This window comes from Cetorhinus maximus, chromosome 16 (assembly GCF_964194155.1).
Source record: "Cetorhinus maximus chromosome 16, sCetMax3.hap1.1, whole genome shotgun sequence".
Lineage (NCBI taxonomy): Eukaryota > Metazoa > Chordata > Chondrichthyes > Lamniformes > Cetorhinidae > Cetorhinus > Cetorhinus maximus.
Genome location: NC_135894.1, coordinates 85866111 through 85892814, shown reverse-complemented (window position 1 = coordinate 85892814; position 26704 = coordinate 85866111). Strand labels below are relative to the sequence as shown.

General features: G+C 42.0%; 1 protein-coding gene and 1 long non-coding RNA gene across 2 annotated transcripts in view; one reads left to right on the top strand and one right to left on the bottom strand.

Annotated features, from left to right (window-relative positions):
• LOC144691792 (single-minded homolog 2-like) overlaps positions 1 to 12127 on the bottom strand; it is a 95653-nt gene extending 83526 nt beyond the window's left edge. The window contains exon 1 of the mRNA XM_078560279.1: positions 11551 to 12127. Coding sequence (XP_078416405.1) covers positions 11551 to 11725 — 175 coding nt within the window. The 5' untranslated portion in view covers positions 11726 to 12127. The remainder of the gene's footprint in view (positions 1 to 11550) is intronic.
• Positions 12128 to 25554: 13427 nt separating this feature from the next.
• On the top strand, positions 25555 to 26168 carry LOC144691991 (uncharacterized). Its single transcript, XR_013579249.1, has 2 exons — positions 25555 to 25656; positions 25797 to 26168. It is a non-coding gene; the product is annotated as an uncharacterized LOC144691991 (long non-coding RNA).
• Positions 26169 to 26704: the final 536 nt, after the last annotated feature.

Sequence of the window (26704 nt, the reverse complement as noted above, 5' to 3'; positions counted from 1 at the left end):
GTAATCAAACACTATAAGCGGTTGTTAAATAAAGGGAAATCCCTTTCTATTGGTTGATAACTAAAGGATATAACTTCAAAATCACTGAAAATGCAAAGAAGTCAGTTCCCAATGGAGAAAGTTGTCAGAAATGCAATGCTCCCTAAGCAACAATGGTTGAAGCAGAATCCATAACAGTTTTTAAACGGGAAGTGAACAAATGGTAAAAGAAATTAATAAGGTTTGGGAAAAGGACTTGGGAATGGAACTAAGTGGATCACTTTTCCCGCTAACCCGCATAGGAGTCATGTACTGAATGGCTTCCTTTTTTCTAAAATTCCATACTTGGACCCAATAGAATCAATGCTTTGTAGCGATATATTTTGAGTATTCTCATCCTTGAGCAAATATTATTTGAACTCAGGCTCATTAAAAGTGAAACTCGACACTGGGAGCTGGAGGCTCCACGGTAGGTGCTTTGCAAGGCTGGAGTGATATTCTTACCAGGCACCTCCCAATGAATTGGCATTGGCACAATAAGAAAATCGAGTTCCTAACGGGCTGTGCAAAATACTGCGTCCCATTACTTCAGTCATCGGAGTACTGAAGGTTTAAGGGGCAAGTCGATATATAAAAGGGACCTTGACAGGTGTAAGCATTTTCAGTTTTTTTTGTTTTAAATGCAGTAACACCGTCTTGCACCTAAATCCCTGCTAGTTCAGCTAAAATAATGCTTCCTTACTGGAAGGGCCTGTCTCATTTTAAAGCGGCCTCACTGTTTTAAACTTATAAATGATGCCCGATTTTATGCTTCAGTTTGAGTCACCTTCACATACGGCGTTTGGGTTCTCAATCTTAAATTTCAGTACAAATTTCTCTCCAAAAGAAGTTTCAACATTTCTTAATATTTGCTTTTCGGGGAGATAATGAAAAACACGTTAAGTTTGGGCCACTCAACCAATGATCTGATTCGGGCTTTTTTTTTGGACTTGAAAAGGTCCTTAAAACAATTTCTTGTCTCCCAACACAAACAGTGGGCTGTATTGGATAACGGGCAGTGCCTCTATCGAGCTTGGAGTTCCTCTTTTGATTTAAATGGGTTGCGGGCTGGGGCGTTAAATCGGTAAACATATTCGACACAATTTGAGTGGAAAATCTGAGGGAGACACATACTGCCTGGAGAAAGCTTCTTTTAAATTGGCTTAAGCTCCATTAGAGTGCAACAGTGAGGAAGGCAACCTGCGCTAAAATAGTAAATCTCTCGTGGTTAGGCATTTTGATCGTGACTGGTGGATTAACAGAAACCTATCCAGATACTCTTTCTGAATTAAACACACGAATTATTATGAACGGATTGTTAGAAAAAAAATCTAGAAAAATATGTCTGAGGTCCTTTTACACCAGGCCTCTGTTAATCATACCCCCACCCCCCGCTCCCTCACTGACTCCAGATGCCTTGTTTTCTGTCATTATCTTGACATGTTCGAATTGGTACCAAATCCCTTTGTCCTTCAGTCAGTAATGAAGTCCAATATCTAATCTGGCCATTTTCAGCATTCATTGCACCTCCTGACATTATTGCAAATAATAGGATGGGGCAGAACTAAGCGCAGTACAAATAAACTGAACCGATATTTCAAACAGGCCTGGACCTTTCAGACAGCATGTGTGAATATGTAAAAGACTATCGCTGATGTATTGATGGGCTGTAAAAGAATAAATGACCGCATAGGATACTCAGTCTATGTGTGTGTGTGTGTGTGTGTGTACAACGAGTAGGTACAATTGTTTCTCTCAACTTGCCACTTATCTTGTGCAAACACAAGACATTGCACCAGCTTGTGACATAACCTCTGAAGATGTCGTAGGTAACCGGAGCGTTCAGTCGCCGCCGCGCTGTGAGCCATTCATGAATGGGCTGTTGTGTTTTCTGCCTGTACCCTTACTTCCTCTTTTTTCACTTTCGAAAGGTCAAAAGGCAAAGCTGAGTCTCTCTATTTTCCAAGTTAGCTTCAATATTCAATATCTGCTTTGCTGGGAGCTTCTCCCCGAAGGCGTGTGGTGCACGGGGCTTGTGACTCTTCGCTCCCCCAGCTTTATTAAACCTGTCACTTATCTCCATCGCCCTATAACCAGCACTCATTGGCTATGACAATATAATTCCAGGAAACACCGACAGTAAAAGAGTCGACATTTCCTTGTGTTTTCTCTGAAAACATCTTCAAGATCACATGTGACACGTACTGTGGAAAGTGTCCATCGAAATCAGGGAGGTGCATCAGGGAATGCGCCACTTGGCCTTTCATTTTCTTTCCAGGCTTTCCCGGAATTTAAACGCTGTAGTCGAGAGTCGCCTGCATTTGAATTGATGTGTTAGGGCGTGCGGGGGAAGGCAGCGATCGGCGAGGGAGCAGCCACTGCAGCTTTAACCCTGATAGGTGACCGGAAGTCTTTCCAGCGGGTTTATGTATTCTGGGCTGTATCCCTTCTGGGCTGCCTCCGAGAGTTCGTTAAACATTGACACAGTCGATCTAATGGTTGAATGGAGCGGAGGGAGATTTCTTTATGTAGTGTTGGTGTCACGACTGCCGTCTCCCCCCCCCTCCCCCCCCGCACAACCTTCCCCCTTCCCCATCTTCTCGCACCCTCCCATTCCCGGGTGTGAACAGGAAGGTGCTCCCCGTGCACAACGGAATTTCAAGGACACTTGATCCTTAAGCGTCAGACGACTCAAGGAACTGTGAAAGCTAAATCTTTGGGCCTGGGTTTGTAGAGACTGGTGCACTCATAGTTTCAGTCTAATCTTAATGCGTTTAAAAATCGTACACACGAACATTCAAACACACACACACACACATAGAGAGAGTGTTGTATTGTTAATTCAATCACTCACGTTTCAAAAAGTAACTACATACTATTTCTAGTACAAACGCGGATGCTTGAAAACTGAAATAAAGTACTGGAAATAGCACACCAAGCGCCATCTGTGGACAGATAAACTATCGGCCTGCAATGCTAGCCCGGCTTCTCTCTCCTCAGGTGCTGCCTGACCTGTTGAGTGTTTTTTTTTTAAAACATTTTCCGCCTGTATTTCTAGTGTTGCACAACTCACTTAAAATCTTCATTCGGAATCTCCGGTTCCCTCTTCATTGTTAAATGTTAATCGGCACCGAATTAACGTTTTCCCTATAATGTGGAGTTTCCATTTAAACAATGGCGTGGTGATGTTGTTACTGATATAACTCACTCATAGCCACTCAGAACCTTAATCCCACTGCTTCCCTGTGCAAACATTTTCCTTGTTGCAAAATAATTGTGACTGTCCTTGTTTTAATCTCCGTTTGCTAACTCTTAAACCCAGATTTATCATTTTGTTTGATCGAGGCATATTTAAAAACGGACTCTCGTATCAAGCCCACTTACAGCACCAGGCTTTCACTGTGCAATGCCATTCATTACTGCCGAATAAAGCTAAACACATGGGATTCAGAGCAGGACACATCCGGAACATTCCAATTAAGTCTTACAACGTGACAAACCTCACAGAGCTCTGCACACCTCCTTTCACACCCATGGAGCATCAAGCATAAACACGCCGAAAGCTACTTGGGATCACGAAGCCATCATGAAAGTTAGAAATGGGAATGGTAAGTCCAAAATAGACCAGCCAACCGGGTCATCACTCTTTCAGACGCCGAATAGCCTGGTGTGCATTTCCAGCAGCTCCTTTAATTTCAGGTTTCTAGCATGCACTGTGTGTGTCTATAGCTTTTAACAGTTCTGTGCACTTAACCCTTTCGGTATCATACCGTTGCCTATGTACAGTTATCGTTTCTATCACATTAAACAAGGTTAAAATAACTCTTTTAAAGCAGTTTTTTTCTGAATATTACCTCGGGGATTGGTTTAAAACGTGTAAACATATTCACATGTTACGGTCACCGCAGGTAGATTGGGCAGGATGCGATTAAATACGCATTTGGGGACAAACTATTATAAGAAACGTATAACCACTGCATTATTCAACGTTCACGAAACTTTAAAAAAACCCTTTAACACAAGTGGGATTACAATATCAGACGCTGGTTGAATAATGTAATAATCACTCCAATTCACACCTGTAGACCAGTCTCCAGTGTGAAACTGTTGCTATGCAAAGCTCATAAAAGCTTTCTTCATAATAAATATTTTTCTGGAGGACTGTCCCTTTACATTTTCCCATTACAAAATCGGTGCAGCTTCATCCTAATACTGAATATGCTTTCGGCCAGCGCCCTTTCACCATTAACTAGAAGGCATCCTTTCTACTGACTCCTTGAAGTCTGGAAACAAAAAACCTACCAAACCAAAGGGAAAAACAAGTAAAATAATTACTCTTTTTAAAAGAAGCAACCGTGGTACCCCTATTGCGGAAAGTTTCCCGAAAGCATAGTTACCTCAAGTGTCCAAGGACTGCATTGATTGATGTCTTAATGCATAGAGCCAGAGTGTAGTCGCGCGTAGATTTTTATACACTTATTCATATCAATATAAACATCGCGATCCCTCCAATTCGCATTGTAGCCATTTCCCATAATTAATTACAAAAGCATCTTAAAACAGTTAGCAGATTTATCACAACAAAAACAAAAATACCTGGAAAACCTCAGCAGGTCTGACAGCATCTGCGGAGAGCAGATTTATCACTCGCCTAACTAGGTTTCATACAGTACAAAAACAAAAACAGAATTACCTGGAAAAACTCAGCAGGTCTGGCAGCATCGGTGGAGAAGAAAAGAGTTGATGTTTCGAGTCCAATGACCCTAGGACTCGAAACATCAACTCTTTTCTTCTCCACCGATGCTGCCAGACCTGCTGAGTTTTTCCAGGTAATTCTGTTTTTGTTTTTGTTTTGGATTTCCAGCATCCGCAGTAGCTTTTTGTTATTCATACAGTACTCATCGTTTCTAGGTGTAGAATGTGTATTCCCTGATTAGCTACAGTGTCCCTGTGCCGTAGAAAGAATAAATATTTACAATGATTTGCTTTATGTATGTGGTACCCGTCTAACGTTCATTTTTATGCCATGCACATTGAATGTTGCAGTTACAAGAAACTGATAGACGCCGGCTTGCTTTATCACAAAACTGAAAAGAACAGCAGTAACAATGAAAACTAACTCTATTGACCTGAGTTCTGATTGTGTTCTAACTGCTCTTGTATGCGTTTCAGCTCATCATTCTTAAACAATATGTATTTCAGTCTCAATACATTGCCCTTTTGTATCACGACTTTAAGTTATACAGGATGGAGAAAATTTAGTTTATGATTTACACACACACACACGCACACACATGTACATGGGAATGTATGTATTGTATGCAGGCCTTCCTGTGTCTACGTCTACCATGTGCAATATGTCTGAATGTGCAGCATGTCTGATTGCCTGTGTGTCTGTACTTCAATACATACGCGTGCCTGCGCTTGTGTTTATGTCTTCACATATGTGTGCATTGGGGCATGCACACCCTTATGTAAATACATATCCTCATATAAAAAAAGCAAGTTTGTATTTAAATAGTCGTCTTCAGGATACCAGGTTTTCCCAAAGCCAAATCTCAGTCAACTAAGTAATTTTAAAGTAGTGGCCATTGCAATGTAGGGTAACTGCACAGCAAGGTCTCACAAACAGCCACAAGGTAATGGCCAGATAATCTATTTTTTTAGTGATGTTAGTTGAGGAATAGATGACAGCCAGAAAAACTCCCCTGCTCTTCGAATAGGGCCATGGGATCTTTCACTGCCCTCTGAAGTGCCACGTTCTCCATCCTATCCGAAAGACAGCTTCGACTGTACACCGAAGCTTCAGCACAAAACAAATCTTGGAGACAGGTTTGAACCCTCAACCTTCGAACTCAGAGGCGGGAGTAGCATCATTGAGCCAAAGCTGACACTTGGTATAATAAAGATAATATTATTGATTTGCAAATCTCAGAGGCTGCTTTAAGTTTAGGTTTAAAATGGTTTGTGCTATTTGGTACACTTTAAGCAACATATAACGCCGTGGAGGTCTGGGTACCAACAGATGACACTTTGCTCATTGCATCCACACTGTAGCTGCAGTCAGACGGCTTACATACATGGGCACAACTCCATTTCTTGCAGCAATTTCTACACGTTAAGACATCAGGGGAGGGTGATTTCCTGATAGCATTAAGGGTGCATTTGCATTGCACTTTACATTAATGCTAAATTTGAATGTAAATCGAATGCAGTGTCAAACCTGATTTGTCCAGGCCCCTGGGTACAATTAAAACCTTAATTTAAATAGTTAATATTTACGTTTTTAATAGTTGGGAGGAGTTCTGGGCAGGACAATTATGATTCCAGCCATGCAGAGGCAATACATGTAAACAGGGTATTAAGCGAATGAACTTAAACAGAATCCATTGTCTGACACTCGAAGCTGCAGTATAAATGCACCCCAGAAAAATCTACTTTTATAAAGCCAAATGACTGTGTCGGCACGACACACGGGGACTGCAGTTATACTGCACTTGGTGCCAAATTCAAGCAGCGAGAGAGGTCCTCCTGGCCGGCTCTCACTTGGTGCAGTGCAGCAAAAATCAAATGTCACCTTTTGAATCTCCAATAATACGGGATGAGGGACACCCGAAGTTCCTCTGCAGGGAGTGGAAAGTGACAGAATAGCTGGTCTGTGTATCAGTCCGGAAGAGTGAAATTACACAGCGCAATCAAATATTTAGTATAATTGGCACATCTGTATCCACATAACAGCCTCTTCTGAGACCTTCCCACTTCATAAGGCCTTATCTTATGCATGTACCAGTAATAATTTACCTCCCTGCGGGCAATATAGGAATCTATGTTGTGACCGATCCATAAATAAACGCTGGGCTAGGGGTGAGTGGGGGTTGTCAGCTGCCATCTTATTACAGTACAAACACCGCTTCACACAACCCACACTCGACTCCGGTAAGACTGGGGATATCAAGGAGCTTTGGGTGTGTCTACATGGCATGTTTATTTCACGCCACCTCCCTGGCACGTTTAAGGCAACGGCTCCGCATTTTGTTTTGCAGGAACGTACGGGGCTATATGTGCCGCTAGCCAGCAACCTGCAAGTAGCGGAGGGCAGAAGCTGAGTGTGAGATCCCTGATGTATCACCCGAGAAATTAAATTGTGGCTGACTTCAGATGCACACCACTAGCAAAGCCATTTATTGACAAAGACAAAAAGTGCTCGGTTTGCTTTTAGGGCTATAACGGACAAAGTGAAGACTTCAAGACATTGAACTGTTTTGAAATAAATCTGCTTTTCATGCTACATTGCAATGTAAATATCCTTTCAAAATAAATCTGGTTAGACCTGTCGTAAACTCCAGTTGCTATTTGAACAGAAGGAAATGGGGAAGGATTTGATCAGAGCAGATGTTTCATTTTACCGCTAACAGATACCACTGACATGAAACCCTTTGGAAGAACGTTTTTCTTGCAATTTCTATTTTTACATTCCTACGTATTCATCTGGGTCATGGGGCGGTTTACAGTTTGAAATAAACGGATCTGATTCACTCAGCTTTCTGTTTTATTTCCGAGGTATGGGGTGCAGCTTATATATGACGGTTTTTAAAAAATGTGGCGCAGCACTACAAATGTATAGTTAATATAGCCGCTCACTGCATTAAACAGTCCTCGCATTGTGCTTATTTCGTAGCAAAAATATAGCTGGGAGAGTGCGCCATTCTGCAAAATGCAGCGGCACATTCATCTCAAATAAAACCAAACTCGATTTATGGCGGTTTCTGTCCTTCAGATGTAAGATCTCTCTGTCCTCTTTAGATTGCAAACTGGTATAAGTGCCTATTTGAAATGGGCGTAACTGCTGCTCATCTTTGTAAAATAGTTGCTTTCGTGTGTGGATTTAACGAAGGTGAGTCATGAATGGGCTTGGCAATCTCTGGATCAGTCCAAACACCCCGAGCGCAATACTCCCATCTCAGCGATTTAAACAGGCCGTCTGCTGGGAATGTAGTGCGAGAAATGCCTTAACAAAGGACTGCATCAATAGTAGACCGCTGCTCTGACCTCTGGAGTCTAGCTGATGCCCCCTGACCACCTTTGATTTAATAATTATCCCCCCGCAAGTTTCGCCACACACATCCGTACAAAAATCTTGGGCACTTTATGGAATGGAATGGTGGGTGGGGGTGGGTGAGGGTGGGGGGTGTTCGGTGCAATAAAGGGAGTGCTGCAAAAGGCTGAAATATGATTTTTTTTTCTCCTAGATAACCAAATGATCTGAGATGAAAATGCTGCATGTTGTTGCCTTGTGTTCAGACCTTGGGACCGTTGCATTTTGCTCTATACTGTGTGTCCCTATTGCATTTTGCAGAACCCACCATGGTATTCTCCAGGCTATCACTTCATAACAAATAAACAGCACGGTTGTTCCAGGTTTTGAGGGAAAAAGTTACCAGGCCCTAAATTTAAAAAATTCTTTCGAGTTATCAACAGTCACAGATTGCAACTCTTTCAAGTACAATCACAGTTCTTGGTTTCCGGGAGTGGGACATGAACCCACAACCCTCTGATTCAAAGGCGAGGGTGCTATGAACTGAGCCACAGCTGACACCTCGCCCTAAATTTAAAGGGGTACAGCACAAGGGCCATTGCAGATTGTTTACGCCCACATAAAGGGGTATTGTTAAAGGCCGTGTACAAATTCAAACAAAAACCATCAGCTTTATACATTTTTTATTCAATCCTTCTATATTATGGAAACCAATTGCACCCTAATAACATTTAAAGATTTATTCATTTTAAGAACTAAATGACAGCTATTGATTAATAAGTAGATTACACCTGCACTTGTAAATACCATTACTGTCAACGCCACGATGATCTGAATTATGCCTTTTAAAAAAAAAAATTCTTTCACGGGATGTGAGCGTCGCTGGCTAGGCCAGCATTTGTTGCCCATCCCTACTTGCTCTTAGATATAGGGAAACGGTGCGTGTAAACGCGACCAGTTTAGATGCTGCACATACAGTTACCCCGGGCAGTTAGTCTGCACCCTTCTTGAAAGGCGAGTGAAGATTTCAGGGAGCTCAAATGCAAATTCATTTTATATCCTAATTCAGCAGGGGAAAATATAGGATATTTAAAATGTGTGGCTTATGTGAAACCATTTTATAAAACACATCCAAATGTATAATTGTGCTGCTTTCTAATGTTAGGCTAGAACAGGTATTTCCACATAGTGTTGAGTCTTAGTCCCAATTGCTCAATAAATGCCGATTTATACATATTTTAAGGATCTCTGAGAACAATGTCGACTTTTAACTACTGTGCAACATGTAATATTTTATTTAGGTTAATTAGTTATTTTTTTTCCCAATGTTGGAGTTGCCTATAATATTTTGCCCGACCTTTAAAGGCGTGTTTTTTTTTGAACACGATAATTGCAAAATAGGGTCAGAATAATGATTCCTTCTGTAACTGTTCTAGTGTGGCGGAGGTACCCCCAATCTCTATTGTATATCTGAAATGACGGCTGGGTTATTACCATTGCTTGGTCCAGTGCATCCTGTCATATGCAAGCCTTTATTTCACACTGCAGCAACACAGACCACATATATCAGAGAGCGGGATGTGTCAGTTTATTTAGTTATTCATCGAACATTAACCAGGATTTAATGAAAATTTTAGGGCACAGGATTTTATTGCGTTGTCAATGTACACAATGACTCGATAACAAATCACCACCTGATTCTATCTGAGATTACCCGTATCCGACCTCTGGTTCCTACGCATTGAAATATGTCAAGCTGCTACATTATAACTTGGCGACTCTAATTGTATAATTCTAATTGCACGGAAGGCATACTGTTGTATAAAAGATAGACCCGATGCTTGTACATGCCCATCTAAATTGTAGTTTAATTACCAGTTTTACCCAATTGATACTCTATAGAATAATAGTTATATTTTACGAAAGGATCGGACGTGGCTTCTAGATAAAAAATTACTATTCATATGTTGCACAATATTGAATAATCAACGGATTGCCTCCTCTTTATGAAAATGCCGGTGGAAAAAAAATGAATATTACTAACTAATTAATTAAAAACGTGTTAACAAACTTGCTGAAACAATGGTCGGCTCCCTTCCCCTCCGGAAAAGAATACTATTCCATTATTGGTTAGTGCAAATTCCCAGTTTAAGGGCCGTTTCCTTATTGTAATTGCACCTGGATGGAGTTGATGAGGAGTATGCGGTGCCTGTAGGCCTATAGCAAATATCTGTTGTAGGGGGCGGAGGGGGTTGTGCGGCCCTCTCTCTGTGCTACACCATCATAAATGCTTTCAAAAAGTACCTGTTTATGAATCACGTGCGTTCTTTTACAAATACGTTGAAGCCGCTACACTTAGCGACCAAAGCAATTCCAGCAGAGCAGGCTCGGGAGGCCGAAAGGTCTAATCCTGCTCCGAATTCGTCTGCACCTCTCTCTCATGTGTCTGTATTATACATGTAAGCCCCTAGTTTGCGTATGTTTTAAAGTGTAGACCCTAACCAACTATTTATATTAAAGTTGTTGCATCTAGATTATTCCCAGACCAAATGAAAATGCTATTTTTTTTTGGAAAATACTTTAGTTATAAATCTAAGCGGACAAAAATATGGTCTTTGTTTCGTAAGGACTCACACACACACACACACACAGAGCAGTGATGAACCAGTTATCAGGAATAATCCAGTCTTCACTAGGCGGCCCATGACACCAGTGAAAACTCAAAACAAGCTCAGGTTGTAACCGGGGATCTTGAATGATAGGGAGATATCCTGGGAACTTTTGCATCGTTCTCTGTTTCAACACCTTCACAGTCACCCACCCGGCTCTTCCCAACAGTTGGGAAATCGCTCAAAGTTCAATGTTCCTGAACTGCCAGTAGCGTTCACACACATAAGCAAAAAAAAATACATGAGGGCCAGAACGAGGAATTATTTTAGACCCGATTAGTTAAGCACAATAATTAGTAATATATCATTGTGCCCGTCAAATTAACCAGCGAGAATGGTGCAGAAAGCGTTATACAAAATTATACATGGCATTATCCACGTACCGTCTGTACACAATGTACATTTAGAAAGTGCGGTTGGGTTACATAATCAGAATAAAATTAGGCAGAACTATACAATGTGCAGAAAACATAAATGCGAGTTTTAAGTGGAGAATAGTTCATAATGTATTACATTTAAGGCCTGGTATAATGGCAAACTTGAGCATCTAAGTAGAAATGAGCCCCATGTTTCATAAATTTGCCTTTTAAAATTATTAATTCAAGTGTAATCCCCTTGCTAACATTCAAACTAGCTTCTGTATGAAGGTGCAACTTTCGCTGAAAATGGAACTTTTAGAACAGCTAACCTTAAAAAAGGGAGTTAATATTTACGAAAGGACCCTGGATTCAACTGGAAAAGGCGCTGTAAAAGGAGTTGAATAATAGAACAGCCAGCAAGACAGAATACCCCGCTTTGGAAGTAAACTGCTCGTAAGCTAGTGCTTACCCTCAGGAAATACAGCCCTCATCTTGAGATAGCTGGTCGTCAGTCTAATGATTGAGGCTTTGTCCAGCTGAGAGGTGATGGCCGAGGGTAGAGGCAGTAATTTAGCCAGCTCGTAAAATTCCCCATTTTCCTTTTCTCTTCTCGTCTTCGCGGCATTTTTGGACTTTTCCTTCATCTCGCCTATTGTACTGGAGTGTTACTGACATAATAAATACACTTTCTCTGTAGTCCCGAAAACATTCGTTAGTTTTTTTTCAATTAAAATGTTTTTTTTTAATATCTGAGAAGAAGTGATTTTTTTCTCTATGCAATGGTCAGAAATATCACTTAAGGTTTTATTTTTAAATGTTTAGATAAATGGTTGCTCTTCCAGCACTGTGCACTTCAATACAATGAGACGGAGGGCTGTGGCTTTCAGTAGCCGCTTCTCCACAGCACCTCTGTGTTCGCCCTCGGGCTCGGTTTCCGGGGTAGATCTCTTGTGAAATTGCTGTGTTAACTTCACACTCAGGTTGTGCGAATTGTGACTTGCCCCTCTTTCCCTTGTCTTGGGGCTGCGGCTGCCTTTATCGGTGATTTCCACCTCCCCCCACCCCCCCACTCCCCACCCCCCCCACTCTGCACCCACCCCACCCCCTTACCCCCCACCTCCCACCTCGGTCTCTTATTCAACCTGCTCTCTGCTCTGACCGAATCCTGCTCCCCGCGGCAGAAACTTGAGGGCGAGTCCCGGCAACTCTCTCCTTAGTTCGGGCTTGTGCTTCGGAAGGGGCGAGTGACCCGAAGCCGTTCGGCACCTCCTTGCTTGCGGTCCGACGCTTTTACACGAGAGCCCGGAGGGAAGACGGAAGCGCCCAGGGGGTAAGCTTTCAGTTCAGTGAGCGAATTCAGATCCCAAACCTGGCTCCCCTAGTCTCCCGTCACCATCCCCAACGCACAGGTTCCTACTTCCTACTGCGTAACATACGGATAATGTTGCCTCTGTGTTGTGGGTGTGGGTGGTGGGGAGGGCTCTCTTGTTGTGCGATGCTCTCCTCGGGTCTCTGGCTGAATTATTCAACCTCCCATCAGCTGTCACCCCGTCGTCATCCCCGGGTCAGATTGCTGAACGTGTGGGATCCTCACAGGGTCCAGACTGGCTGCGATAACATCGCCTGTACTTCACGTTCACTCATTACCCTGCACAAGCGCACCGGGCTTTGTTTGAGTTTTCTGACAGCAGGCGGGAGGTCCCTGTGAAGTTTGCAAGCTCCTATCCTCACTTGAGATTCTCGGCGAGCAGTCCATCCATCTCAAGTCAGAAACTGTGTTCCCTGTGCCCCAGGGTAGCGGCTCAGCTCTCTCTCGCCGCCAGCCCCAGGTTACGCGGGCACAATCCCGCCTTCACCCTGAACTCTTAATTATCAGAGTGAACGCTTAAAAGGGACGCGTTGTCATTTCCAATGCAATCGCCATTTCATCCCGGTGTTTCGCAGTGTGTACTTGTCTGTGTGAGTGGGAATGAGAGCAATCCCCAGCTTCAATGGATGTCCCTCCAGTCGCTTTACTTCACAGAAACAGCAGTTCCAGCAACATCTGTGGACAGAGGAAGAGTTAACGTTTTACACCAATCTCTGACCAAAGGCCATTAATCCAAACGTTTATTCTGTTTCTCTGAGCACAGATACTTCCAGGCCCGATGACTATTCCCAGCAGTTTTGTTTTTCCAACCTTTCCACCACCCGCGGTATTTTGCTTTTGTTCCCTGACTTCGTGCACTCCCTCACACACACAGCCTCACTCTCAGCCTCACTCACACACTCAGCCTCACTCACACACTCAGCCTCACTCACACTCACACCCTCAGCCTCACTCAGCCTCACTCTCACTCAGCCTCACACACTCAGCCTCACAGCGTCACACCCTCAGCCTCACTCACTCACTCAGCCTCACATACTCAGCCTCACTTACTCAGCCTCACACTCAGCCTCACTCACTCAGCCTCACTCAGCCTCACACACTCAGCCTCACACACTCAGCCTCACTCACAGCGTCACACCCTCAGCCTCACTCACTCAGCCTCACTCACAGCGTCACACCCTCAGCTTTACTCATTCACTCAACCTCACACACAGCCTCACTCACTCAGCCTCACATACTCAGCCTCACTCACTCAGCCTCATACAGCCTCAATCACAGCATCACACACTCACAGTCTCACACACTCAGCCTCACTCACTCAGCCTCACTCACTCAGTCAGCCTCACACACTCAGCCTCACTCACTCAGCCTCACACGCTTAGCCTCACACACAGCCTCACTCACTCAGCCTCACTCACTCAGTCAGCCTCACACACTCAGCCTCACTCACTCAGCCTCACTCACTCAGCCTCACACAGCCTCACTCACAGCGTCACACACTCAGCCTCACTCACTCAGCCTCACACAAAGCCTCACTCAGCGACTTACCACTGTTTCACTCACTCTGCCTCACACTGTCAGACTCCCTTCCCTCCCTCACTCAGATTCTTACAGTCTCACTCGCAGCCTCACCCACTCACATTTTCACTCACCCACTCACTCAACCTCATTCACTCACCCAGTTTCACTCACTCACTCAGCCTCACCCACCCAGAATTTCTCTCATTCATTTGTAGCCTCACTCATTCATAGCCTCACTCACTTAGCCTCACTAGCTCGGCGCTTCCCTCAATCATTCCCAGCCTCACTTATTCACAGCCTCACTTATCTACTCACACATAATTTCATTCATTCACAGTCTCACTCACTCGCACCCTCGCTCACTCAATCTCATGTATTCACAGTCTCACTCACCCACACCCTCACTCACACCCTCACTCACCCACACCCTCACTCGCTCACACACCCTCACTCACACCCTCATTCATATTTACATCACGAATTTAATCATTAGCTATTTGGCTCATTTATTATTTTACACCCACTAATTCACAATTTATATCAATCACTAACTCTCTCATACACTGCCTCACTCCCTCAATCACTCACTTGCTCACTGCCTCACTCATTGACTTGCTATCTCACTCATTTTCCCCTCAGCGGTATGTTTCATTATATAATACACACTGGCTCATTCAGACTCTGTCTCACTCAGTCACCGCTCACTCGCCAACTCGCTTTCATTTTCATTGACTGATTCACTCATTTCCACTCACTTACTCGCTTATCAATAGCTCCAGCTTTATCAACTACGTGAACTCAGCGACAGCCATTCAGATTACACCTCAATGTTCGCCATGTGCCTTTCCACTAAAGAGCATAGATTACCGCTGCCCGGTCCACTACGAGCGGAAGATTCAATATCAGAAATTTAGCCCCTGTAATATCACTGTCTCGTATTACACTCAAACTGTTACATTTTCTGCACAATTCACTTTAAAACTTTAATTCTTGTTGGATTCTATTTTACTGATTAAACGAAATTATATCGAATTGACAGACAGAAACGGTGCTATAGAATTTATCTAATGACCATACAATAATAGGGAAAATACTGTGTGTATCTGACTGAAATTACTCCATTACTCTAATTACTCAAATTACTCTAAGGTAGTTCATTCACCTCCTTCCCTTGCTCCACGCTTGATGCGAAGTGGTGCCCTGAACCTATGTAACCAATTGTCTTTATCTAATGATGAGAGATGCCCGTGGTCCTTCGTAGACTATCGCTAATTACCATTATCATCCATGTTTCCATATGCAGAGATATAACATAAACACGCCCGCACTCTAAATACGCTGTACGGGGGCTTTGATCGTTATCAATGAAGCTCTCAATCCAATATTCAGGTCAAGTGGCTGACATTATTTTATCATAGTAAATGACACTATTAAATTGATTTACATCATTATAATGTAAATAAGTCAGTATTTATTGTACTGAAGTTACCTGATTAACATAGTGATACGGTTGTTGTTATGACATTGATATATGATGGTTATGTGACATTATTCTGTTTTAACTATGTGGCTGATATTATTCTGCTGTAGCTTTGTGACTGGCGTTATTATATTGTAATTATGTCTGACGTATTTATATTGTACTTACAAGTTGCAGGCATATATGTTTTGCAGCTATGTAGCTGATATTACAATAGAGTTATGGGACTGGCATTATGTTGATTCTGTAATTGGCTTATTTTAGTTATGTGACAGACTTTGCTCTTATGGGTCTAGCTTTATCACAGTGCCGTTATGTGACTCACATTATATTTTGATTATGTGCCTAACAGTGATTATATTGTGTTAAATGACTGACTATATTCAACTTGTCAGACAATCATCTTGTAGTTATGTGACTGAAATGTTGTAGTTGTGTCTGATATACTGTAGTTATGTGATTGACCTTATTATGTTTTATTAATATGACTGATAATGCATATGATAATGCACATAATAATTATGTGGCTGAGAATATGATAATTGTGTTTATATGACTGACATTTTTATACTCTAGTTATGTGACTGGCATTAATATATTGCTGTAAGTTGATTGGCGTCATTATTTAAATGTTCTGTGGCTGAAGTGGTTGGGTTATGCTTATGTGGTTGATGTTTTCTAACACTTCGATACAGTATGGAGCAAGTTCTGAACTATCAAGAGATGCTGACAGTCAGCTAAGAAAAGAAAAGGCCTTGTTTGCCCATTCAGATGGATGTAAAATATTCCTTAATGTCATTTGAAAGAGAAGGCGGTAGTTCTCCTACAGTCATGGACAAATTTTGTCCCTCAGCCCACATCACTAAAAGAGATTTACTGACAACTTATCACTTTGTTTTTTTGTAGGATCACATGGTGTGTATTTTTCTACCTATTACAGTGACTATATCTCACAAGAACTTCACTGGCAGTGAGAAGTGCTTTTGGATGTCCTAAGCTTGTAAAAAGTGCTATATAAACACAAGACAGATTTGTCTGTTTATCTATCTTTTATAATATGTAGCAATGTGACTGAGGTTATGTAGTTATGAGATTTATGTCGTGTGACTGACATTATATTATTATATTTATATTATTGCAGTCAATCCATTGTCAGCCATGACTCAATTAATTGCACTGTCACCTCTGAGTCAAAAGATTGTGAGTTCAAGTCCCACACCAGGACTTGAGCACAAAAATCCAGGCTGACACACCAGTGCAATATTGAGGGAGCATTGAAGTGAAGTCCCTTAGATGAGATGTTAAACCAAGGCCCCATCTCCCCTCTCTGGTGGACATAAAAGGTCCCATGGCACTACTTTGAAGAAGAGCATTGGCTGGCATTCTGGCCAATATTTATCCATCAGTCAACACCGCAAAAACCAGATTATTTAGTCATTGCTGTATTGCCATTTGCTGGGCACAAATTAGCTACCACATTTTGTAAATTACAACTGTGACTACAATTCAGAAGTACTTCATTGGCTGTAAAATGCTTTGAGGTCTCTGGTGATCATAAAAGTCAGAATATAAATTATTGATGTAATTATCATAATAATGACTAAGACTGGTAAAATGGGCAATTGCTTTGTGGTTGTAATTTAACACAGAGAAGTGTGAAAGAATGCATTTTGATATGAGGAATGGGAGGAGGCAACATAAACTAATGGGTGCAACTTTAAATGGGATGAAGAAATAGAAAGATCTGTGGGTGAATGCACAAATGCTTTGAAGGTGGCAGGACAAGTTGACAATATTGTTAAAAAGCAAATGGGATCCTTGGCTTTATAAATGGAGGCATAGAGTACAAAAGCAAGGAAGTTATGTGAAACCATAAAAAATCAATGGTTAGCCCCAGCAGGCATACTGTATCCATTTCTGGGTATCACACTTTAGGAAGGGTGGCAAGATCTTTGAGAGTATGCAGGGAAGATTTACTAGAATGGTACTAGGGATGTGGGTCTTCGGTTATGTAGAGAGACTAGAGAAGCTAGGTTTATTCCCCTTAAGGCAGAGAAAGCTAAAGGGAAATTTAACAGAAGTGTTCATAATCATGAGGAGTTTTGATAAACAAAATAACAACATGCATTTATACAGCACTTTTAAAGTAGCAGAACACCCCAATGTGTTTCACAGGAGTGTTGTCAAGCACTGAGATACATAAGATATATTAGGACAGGGGGTCAAAAGCTTGGCTAAGAGACGGGTTTTAAGGAGGATCCTAAAGGAGGAGATGAAAGTGGCTTTGGGAGAGAATTCATGAGCCTAGGGCCCAAACAACTGAAGGCACAGCCACCAATTATGGTGTGAACAAAATTGGGGATGTGCAAGAGGCCAAAGTTGGAGGAGCACGGATATCTCAGAGGAGACCTGGAAGGGCTGGAGGATTTCACCGGATAAGGATGGGCAAAGCCATGAGGGATTTGAAAACAAGAATGAAAATTTCAAAATCCCAGATCAGAAAGAGTATAGGCCAGAGAGCAGAGGGGTGAATGTGATTTCTAGGTAAAAATGTTTCTCGTGGCAGAAGTGTTGGTAACACAGATTTAAGGTAATTGGCAAAAAAGAAACAGTCATGGTCTGAATAGAACTATTTTTATGTAGCGACTTGTGACCTGAGTGCACTTTCTATTATTTGTTCCTGAGATGTGAACGTGGCTAGCAAGGCCAGCAACTGTTACCAATTCCTAATTGCACTTGAGAAGGTGTTGCTTGATAATGTACCTGTGAAGCACATTGGGATGTCCTCTTGCTTTAAAAATGCTATATTAATGCATGTTGCTGTTAGTTTTGTTGTTTCTCAGAATATCTTCTTGAACTGCTGCAGCTTCTGTGGTGCAGGTATACCCATAGAACTGTTAGGAACATTGGAACATAGAACTTAGGAGCAAGAGCAGGCCATTTGGCCCTTCAAGCCTGCTCCGTCAGTCAATAAGATCATGGCTGATCTGATTGTGGTGTCAACTTAACTTTCCTGCCTGGCCCACAGAACCCTTGACTCCCTTGACTATCAAAAATCTTTCTAACTCAGCCTTGAATAAATTTAAGGGTCCAGCCTGCACTGTTTTCTGGAGAAAGGAATTCCACAGATTAATGACCCTTTGAGAAAGAAAAAAAATTCTCCTCATTTCTGCATTAAGCCATGCCTCCTCCACTAGAGGAAACATCTTCCTGGTATCCACCCTATCAGGTCCCCTCAGGATCTTGTGTGTTTCAATAAGATCATCTCTCATTCTTCTAAACTCCAAACAGCCCAACCTGTTCAATCTTTCCTCATAAGATGAATCTTTCATCCCTGGAATGAGTCCAGTGAACCTTCTCTGAACTGCTTCGAATGCAATTATGTCCTTTTTCAAATAAGGAGACCAAAAACTGTACACAGTATTCCAGATGTGGTCTCACCAAGGCCCTCTACAGCTGGAGTAAAACTTCCCTACTTTTATATTTCATTCCCCTTGCAATAAGTGCCAACATTCCATTTGCCTTCCTAATCACTTGCTTTACCTGCATGCTACCAGGATTCATGTACCAGACACCCAGATCTCTCTGTACCACAGAGTTCTGCAATCTCTCTCCATTTAAATAGTATACTGCTTTTCTACTCTTCCTGCTAAAATGGACAAGTTCACATTTTCCCACTTTATATGCCATCTGCCAAATTTTTGCCCATTCACTTACCTGCCTATATCCCTTTGTAGACTCTTTACCTCCTCTTGACAACTTACTTTCTTAACCATCTTGGCAAAGTTAGCGATAATACATTTGGTCCCCTCATCCAAGTCATTGATACAGATTGTAAATAGTTGAGGCCCAGCACTGATCCCTGTGTCACTTCTCTGGTTACAGCCTGCCAACCTGAAAAAGACCAATTTATCCAACTCTCTGCTTCCTGTAGGCTGACCAATCCAGGAAGTTGACCCAATGACAGTGGAGGGTTGGCGATACAGTTCTATGTAAGAATGGTGAGTAGCTTGGAGGGGAAACTTGCAGGCGGTGGTGTTCCCTTGTGTCTTCTGCCCTTGTCCTTCTAGGTAATAAATGTTGCACGATTGGAAGGTGCTGTTGAGTTGGCGAGTGGCTGGAGTACATCTTGTAGATGATACACACTGCTGCCACTGTACGCTAATGGTGGAGGGAGTGAATGTTTAAGGTGGTGCATGGAGTATTGATCAAGCGGGCTGCTTTGATCTGGATGGTGTCAAGCTTCTTGCACTTTGTTAGAGCTGCACCCATCCAGGCAAATGGGGAGTATTCCATCACACTCCTAACTTGTGCCCTGTAGATGGTGAACAGGCTTTGGGAAGTGAGTTACTCACTACAGAATTCCCAGCCTCTGATTTGCGCTGTAGTCACAGTATTTACATAGCTGGTCCAGTTCAGTTTCTGGTTGATGGTAACCCTCAGGAAGTTGGTAGTAGGGGATTCATGGTAATGTTGTTGAATGTCAAGGGGAGGTGGTTAGATTCTCTCTAGTTGGAGATGGTCATAACCTGGCATTTGTGTAGCGCGAATGTTACTTGCCATTCATCAGCCCAAGCCTGAAGGTTATTCAGGTCTTGCTTCACGTGGGCATAGAAACATAGAAAGTTTATGACACAGAAAGAGGTCACTTGGCCCATTATATCTGTGCCGGCTGAAAAATGAGCCACCCAGCCTAAACCCAGTTTCCAGCACTTGGTCCTTAGCACTGCAGGTTACAGCACATCAGGTGCATATCCAGACACCTTTTAAATAAGTTGAGGGTTTCTGTCTCTACTACCCCTTCAGGCAGTGAGTTCCAGACCCCCACAACCCTTTGGGTGAAAACATTTTTTCTCATCCCTCCTCTAATCCTTTTGCCAATCACTTTAAATCTATGCCCCCTAGTCACTGACCTCTCTACTAAATTAACAGGCCCATCCCATCCACTCTACCTCACTTTGCTGATGATTGAGTGTAGACTGGTGGGGCAGTAATTGGGTGAATAAGATGGTCCTGCTTTTGGTGAACAGGTGAAACCTGGACAGTTTTCTATATTGTTAGGTAGATGCCAGTGTAACTGTATTGGATCAGCTTGGCTAGGGACATGACTTGTTCTGGAGCACAAATCTTCAGCACTACAACCGAGAAGTTGTCAGGTCCCCAGGAGTCTCCTCCTCCCGTTTGTTGTTTAGTTGTCTACTACTATTCACAACTGGACGTGACCATTTTGATCTGGTTTGTTGGTGTGGGAGTGCTCTGTTCTGTCTATTGCATGCTGCTTCCACAGTTTACCATGCATGTAGTCCTGTGCTTGCACTTAATTTTTAGGTATGCATGGTGCTGCTCCTGGTATGTTGGCCTGCAATATATAGATGTAACTTATACAGAGGTGGACTCTAACAGAACAGGAGATATTAATATAAACATACGAACATACTAAGAGCAAAAGTAGGCCATTTGGCCCCTCAAGCCTGCTCCGTCATTCAATAAGATCATGGCTGATCTGTTTGCGTTTTGAATTCCACATTCCCATCTACCCCCGATAACTTTTGATTCCCTTGCCTAACAAGAGTCTATCTACCTCTGCCTTAAAACTGTTCAATGACTCTGCCTCCATCATTTTCTGGGGCAGAGTTCCAAAGTCTGAGGGAAAAAAATTCTCCTAATCTCTGTCCTTATGTTAAAACAGTGCTCTCTACGTCTGGGCTCATCCACAAGAGGAAACATCCTTTCCAAGTCCACCTTGTCAATGCCATTCAGGATCTTACACACTTCAATCAAGTCACCCTTCACACTTCTAAACTCCAGTGGAAAGAAGCCCAGTCTGTATAACCTTTCCTAATAAGATAACTTGATCATTCCAGGTATCAATCTAGTGAACCTCTTCTGAACAGTCTCCAGCACATTTACATCCTTCCTTAAATAAGGAGATCAAAACTGCACACAGTATTCGAGATGCGGTCTCACCAATGCCCTGTATAACTGAAGCATAATGTCCTTACTTTTATGTTCAATTCCTCTTGTAATAAAGGATAGCATTCCATTAGCTGCCTTAATTACTTGCTGTACCCACATACTAACGTTTTGTGACTCATGCATTAGAACATCTAGATCCCTCTGTACCTTGGAATTCTGCAGCTGTACTTCGTTTAAGTGATACTCTGCTTTTTTTATTCTTCCTGCCAAAGTGAACAACTTCACATTTTCCTACATTATACTAAACTTCCTTCGACTTACACCCCTGTATAATAAACTTGCTGGTGTATGTCATAGGTAAATGAACTGCAATATAGGTAAGTGTGAGATGATATATTTTAGATGGAAGAATAAGGGTTCTGTACTCCTTGGAAGTGTTTTAAAGGGTTTGGGTAATAAAGAGATCTGGAGTTACAGACACACAAATCGCAAAAAATAGTGATGCAGTTTAATAAGTCCATTAAAAAAACAAACAAAAGACTGAAATTCCTTTCTAGAGAATGAAAGTGAAAAAACAGAAAAGTTAAGTTCAAACTGTATTGAACCTTGGTTAGACCACATTTGGAGTAGTCCTGCTCGTCATATTATAAGAAGAATACAGAGGCACTGGAGAAGGTGCAAAAAATATTAACCAGAATGATACCAGAACTGAGAGGTTAGTGACCTGACAGAAGTCAAGTTTGTAAGGGTTTGATAGGGTAGATGTAGATAATCTGTTTTCATTTGCAGTGCCAAACACAAACACTCAATCCGGAATTCAGGAGAAACCTCTTTAACCTGAGTAGCTAGAATGTGGAACCGACTATAATAAGGAGCAGCTGAGGCGATTTGAATAAATACATTTAAGGGAAGCTAGATCAACACATGCGGAAGAGAGGAATAGAAGGATGACTGGGTTAGCTGAAGGAGTGCAGGAGGAAGTGGGCTGAATGGTCAGCTTCTGAGCTGTGAATGCATGTAAGACGATATAAATTGTCATATCATTGAGGTTATTACATTCTAGATAGGTGCTTTACATTATATTTTCATGACTAGCTGTGGTATATCATCCAAAGGCGCAGCCATTATACTGTGTGTCTATTATGTGGAAATGATTTATGATGCTTTTAGCAGGGTTTGTCCTGTTGCATTTTTAATATTCTGAGGTTGGTCTATTTGTGGTGCGACAGAGGGAATCGATATTTAGCATTTGTTGTTAATCGATTTTTGTTGACGCCGTATTTACATGGGTTGGTGAAAGTTGTTTTGTAACAGGAATGCAAATGATCGGTCCAGAAGAATTTTGACTGGCAGCCCAAAAGTTTCTAATCTTCACGCGGGACATCTGCAGAATCACTCGGTAATTATATGAAGGGAAAAAGATGGAGTCTGATTATCTCCCTCATTCCAGTCCTTTTTTTTTCCCCTCTGAGCTACGCACAAGCAATTCTCACCCTTTGTGACACATTTATTTTAAGACCTTGTAGTAATTCACTTTAGGCACATGGCCATCGTCCCGGGAATTAAGCAAGCTTCCATTTACGCCCCTGTGCAATAAGCTTAGTTATTTTTCTCACATTGGTATTCGCGAATAGAGAAAAAGAAACTTTTATGGTATCTTTTATTAGGGGCTGTAATCTCGATATATCGAATGGAATAAATCCGTGTCAACCTTACATTGACAGCCACGTCTTGATTCAATATTGTTATGAGCAGGAGCGTAGAGTGTAGCGTTTGAACTAAATTGTTAAATGATATAAGTTCTACTAAATAATATTAAAAAAAAGGAAAAAAAAGTAAAGAGCTGCAGGAAATTCGAAATTTAAGCGGAAAATTTTGCAACAGCTACCCAGCGTCTAAAACAGCAGGGACGGAACTAATGCAAAGTCCCGCTTGAAACACTAGACCATCTCTCTCGATCAGATGGTGACTGACATTCTGATCCCAGCTCGCATTTTCTGTTCTGATTTTACGCAGTGACCTGTGTTGGACACTGAGTTTATCGGGGTGAAATGCATATCGTCGCGACTTGTTACCCAACTCCTCCAATCCATGGCACCTCCATTTCACAAAGATAACTGGCGAATTATCCTCACATCTATCTTTTGAAGAGAGCGTTAAAATGCAACGGCTCTAGAAAATATCCTGATGCATTAATGATGGTGCATTACCGCTTATTCAGTCTGAATCAAAAAGAAATGCGATAACCCCCCCCATTAAGTGCAAACATTTGTCCTCAAATGTACGTTTTAAAATTGTAATTCTAAGCATCACCAATTTATCTTATCCATCTTAGCCGCCCATTTGAACAAATACAGGCCAGTCCAAATGTACAGTTGTGTGTTAACATGTGGGCTTTATTTTCTACTTACTATTGTTTCCAGTTACAACATCTAGAGGGTGCAGCAAATTAAATAACGCGGCGCAGATATTTGGCCAATGTTTTCCAGATTTGTACTTGCTGTTGAAAAAAAAAACGCGGAAGATTTCGGTTGGAAATAACATTGTCATTTCTAAAAGTGCATTGATAAAATTGTATAATTTTATAAGATTCGTCAATCGTGAATGTATAATGGTTGTGCCCCCTAAACATCGGAGGAACGAGTTTGATGAATTGTGAATACTACTGGCTGCCTGGCTTGTTGGAATCATGTGGTTTATATAGTCCGGAATTCCTGTTATACCATATGGATTTTCGATGTTTGTAGCCAGTAACCTATAAAACAGCTAAAGCTTCTTTTTGTCCAGCGTGGGGTATTACACACAAAATAATTTAGATCTATCCATTGCTAGCTATCAATATAAAAACAATCTCTCACCTACCTTAATCGTGATCCCCCCCCTCTCCCCACCCCCAATCCCGGAACATATGTCCCCTCACCATTAAGGAAATGATTTAATGGAGAAATAGCAAAGCAGGGCGGTGGGGAATTGGACAGCTCATTGGAAGAGCCGGCGCAGGCATGATGGGTCGAATGGCCTCATTCTATGTTGTCTCATCCTTTGATTATTTCTGGAGAAATCCCATCTCGACAGTTTGCAACATTTTACTGGCTCACTTTTAAAAATATATCAATGGGATATACATTTGGAAAAAGGAAGTTTCAGTTGATCTAATGTAGCCTCGAGAGTAATAGCCCAGTTGCAAAAAAAAAATCACTGCCCATGTCATAAAATGAAGTACTCAATCTGCCGGCATTCGATCATTTAATTCAAACTTCAACTGATAAATACTTCACCGCGAAGGTTAATCTGTGGTGCAGTTTGAAACGTTAATGGTGCAGTTAGTTAACACCATTCTCACCAATGCAAAATCTGCATTAAAATCCTTCGGACCATGGTCTGTTGCGGCAAAGCCATTAAACAGCATGAGTCATTATTAACTTGTGAATGAATTATTTGTCACTTCGGGCGATGGATTCCCACGGTGAGTGAGATTTATCCAGAGCGCGGAAATTGAATTTTACCTAGTGCAGAGAAACTGCTATTTCTCCACATCATCCATCCACTTTATTTCATTTATTGCTAAATGATTTGCAAGGTGCACGGGCTGCGCGAGGACAAATAGCTCCCGCACCCCCCCACCCCCTCCTAAATATTATTATTACCCTATTGATGCATGCAAAACGGAGACGCTTCAGAGCTGGTGGGGGCGAGGTATCTGAGATTCAATATGTAGGAAAGGACGTGGAGAGAGAGTGAGGGATTTTATGGTATATTTTTTGACAATGAGATTCAAACACTTTTTGTTTCCAATAAGGGTTTTTTTTTTGGACACAGCAGGACTGGTTTCAGTGGTATTGCTGCTTGAAATGTGTAGGGGTTTACCCCAAGATCGGGTAAGATCACAAAGGACTGGAATAAAAAGATTTTAATGATCATTCTGAAGCACTGAGAATCGTTGTTATAGAGTTCACAAAAATTCATGGTGGGGGGTGGAAGATCTCTTTGGGACGTTTTCTCAAAGGTCCTGATAAAGCTCCAGAAACGCCAATCGTTCGACAGGGATCCGGTTGATTTTAACATTATCGCGTTCCCATAGATCGAAAGAAAAAAAAAACCCACAATGATCGAGTCGGAGGTATTTTCATGATTTTAACAAGAACAAGCTTCGAAAGAGAAATAAATCGGGTAACCGAGTTAAAAGAAGTCGCTTTTTTGTTTGCCGGTGCATTTGTCCAGTTGTAAGGACAAAGCCCATTTCCAGTACTGTACAGCGCAGAATTCGATTGAAGCAGAATGGTTGAATGGTAACTTTGTTGCCCTGATATAGTTCAGGCCGCCTACAAGTGCGTGCTGTGAGAGGGTTTGCAGCGAGTACCTGGGCCCTCTACCAGCTGTGCAGGGCCCTTGTGAACTAATCAGCTAATTTATTTATTTTGTTTCACAGACTGCGATACTCAAGCTATCACTTTCTCCCAGCCTGCCATCTCTGATGGATTAATGCAAGCGGCTGGTGTGGAAAAAAAAAACGTCTCCACCAGATGCTGAACACTGTTGCCCACCGAAACAATCTTGGAGCCTTTCCGCGCACTCACTCACTGCCCAGCGCCTTTTCCATGGTTAGAATTTAAAGTTCCCCAGAGTTTGGCTTCTCCAGGCCTGTCCGCTGATCACATGTACATTTCAGTAACTGACGTGCGCGTCAATATCTGCCCAGAGCCTCTTGCTTTGGGACGTGTCAATTGGAGATAGTGTTTTTTTTAATCGCGTTTGAATGTTTAAATGTTACACTTACCTTCAGAATAAAAAGTACACAATCCCTTGTATTCCTCTTTCTTTCTCATCTGCCTTTTTTCCACTCCACTCATTCACTTTCAGGGTCAGAAATTGGCGCCAATTAAAAGTTTGTTTTTTAAAATGACATTAAATGGTAATTCGATACAACCGGGATAAATCAAATATTTGCCTATATCAGCGATAAGATAACCACAATGGAGCAAACCCGTCCAAAGTTCATGGTGCGGATGGGATAATTCCAAGAGTCTGAACAGATGACTGAACGATTCGCGATATAATTTTAAATGCCCTCTGACAAATATATAAAAAAACCAAATCAATCGCTTTCGAAGAAATTTCTTGTTAGGTGCCCCAAACCTGCTTCTCTGATTAGGGGGCATTATCCCCGTGCCGAAGGGAAGTTTCCAAGTATGTGCGTTGTGGACATTTTGCACACGCTGGAGCCCAGGCTCGCTTTGAATTCCCCAGCCATAATCTATAAGGTACCTGGTTACAAATCTATTAATACAAGAATAAAATTTAACGCGAGCGCTAAGTGTATTTATTTAGCGCTGGGCG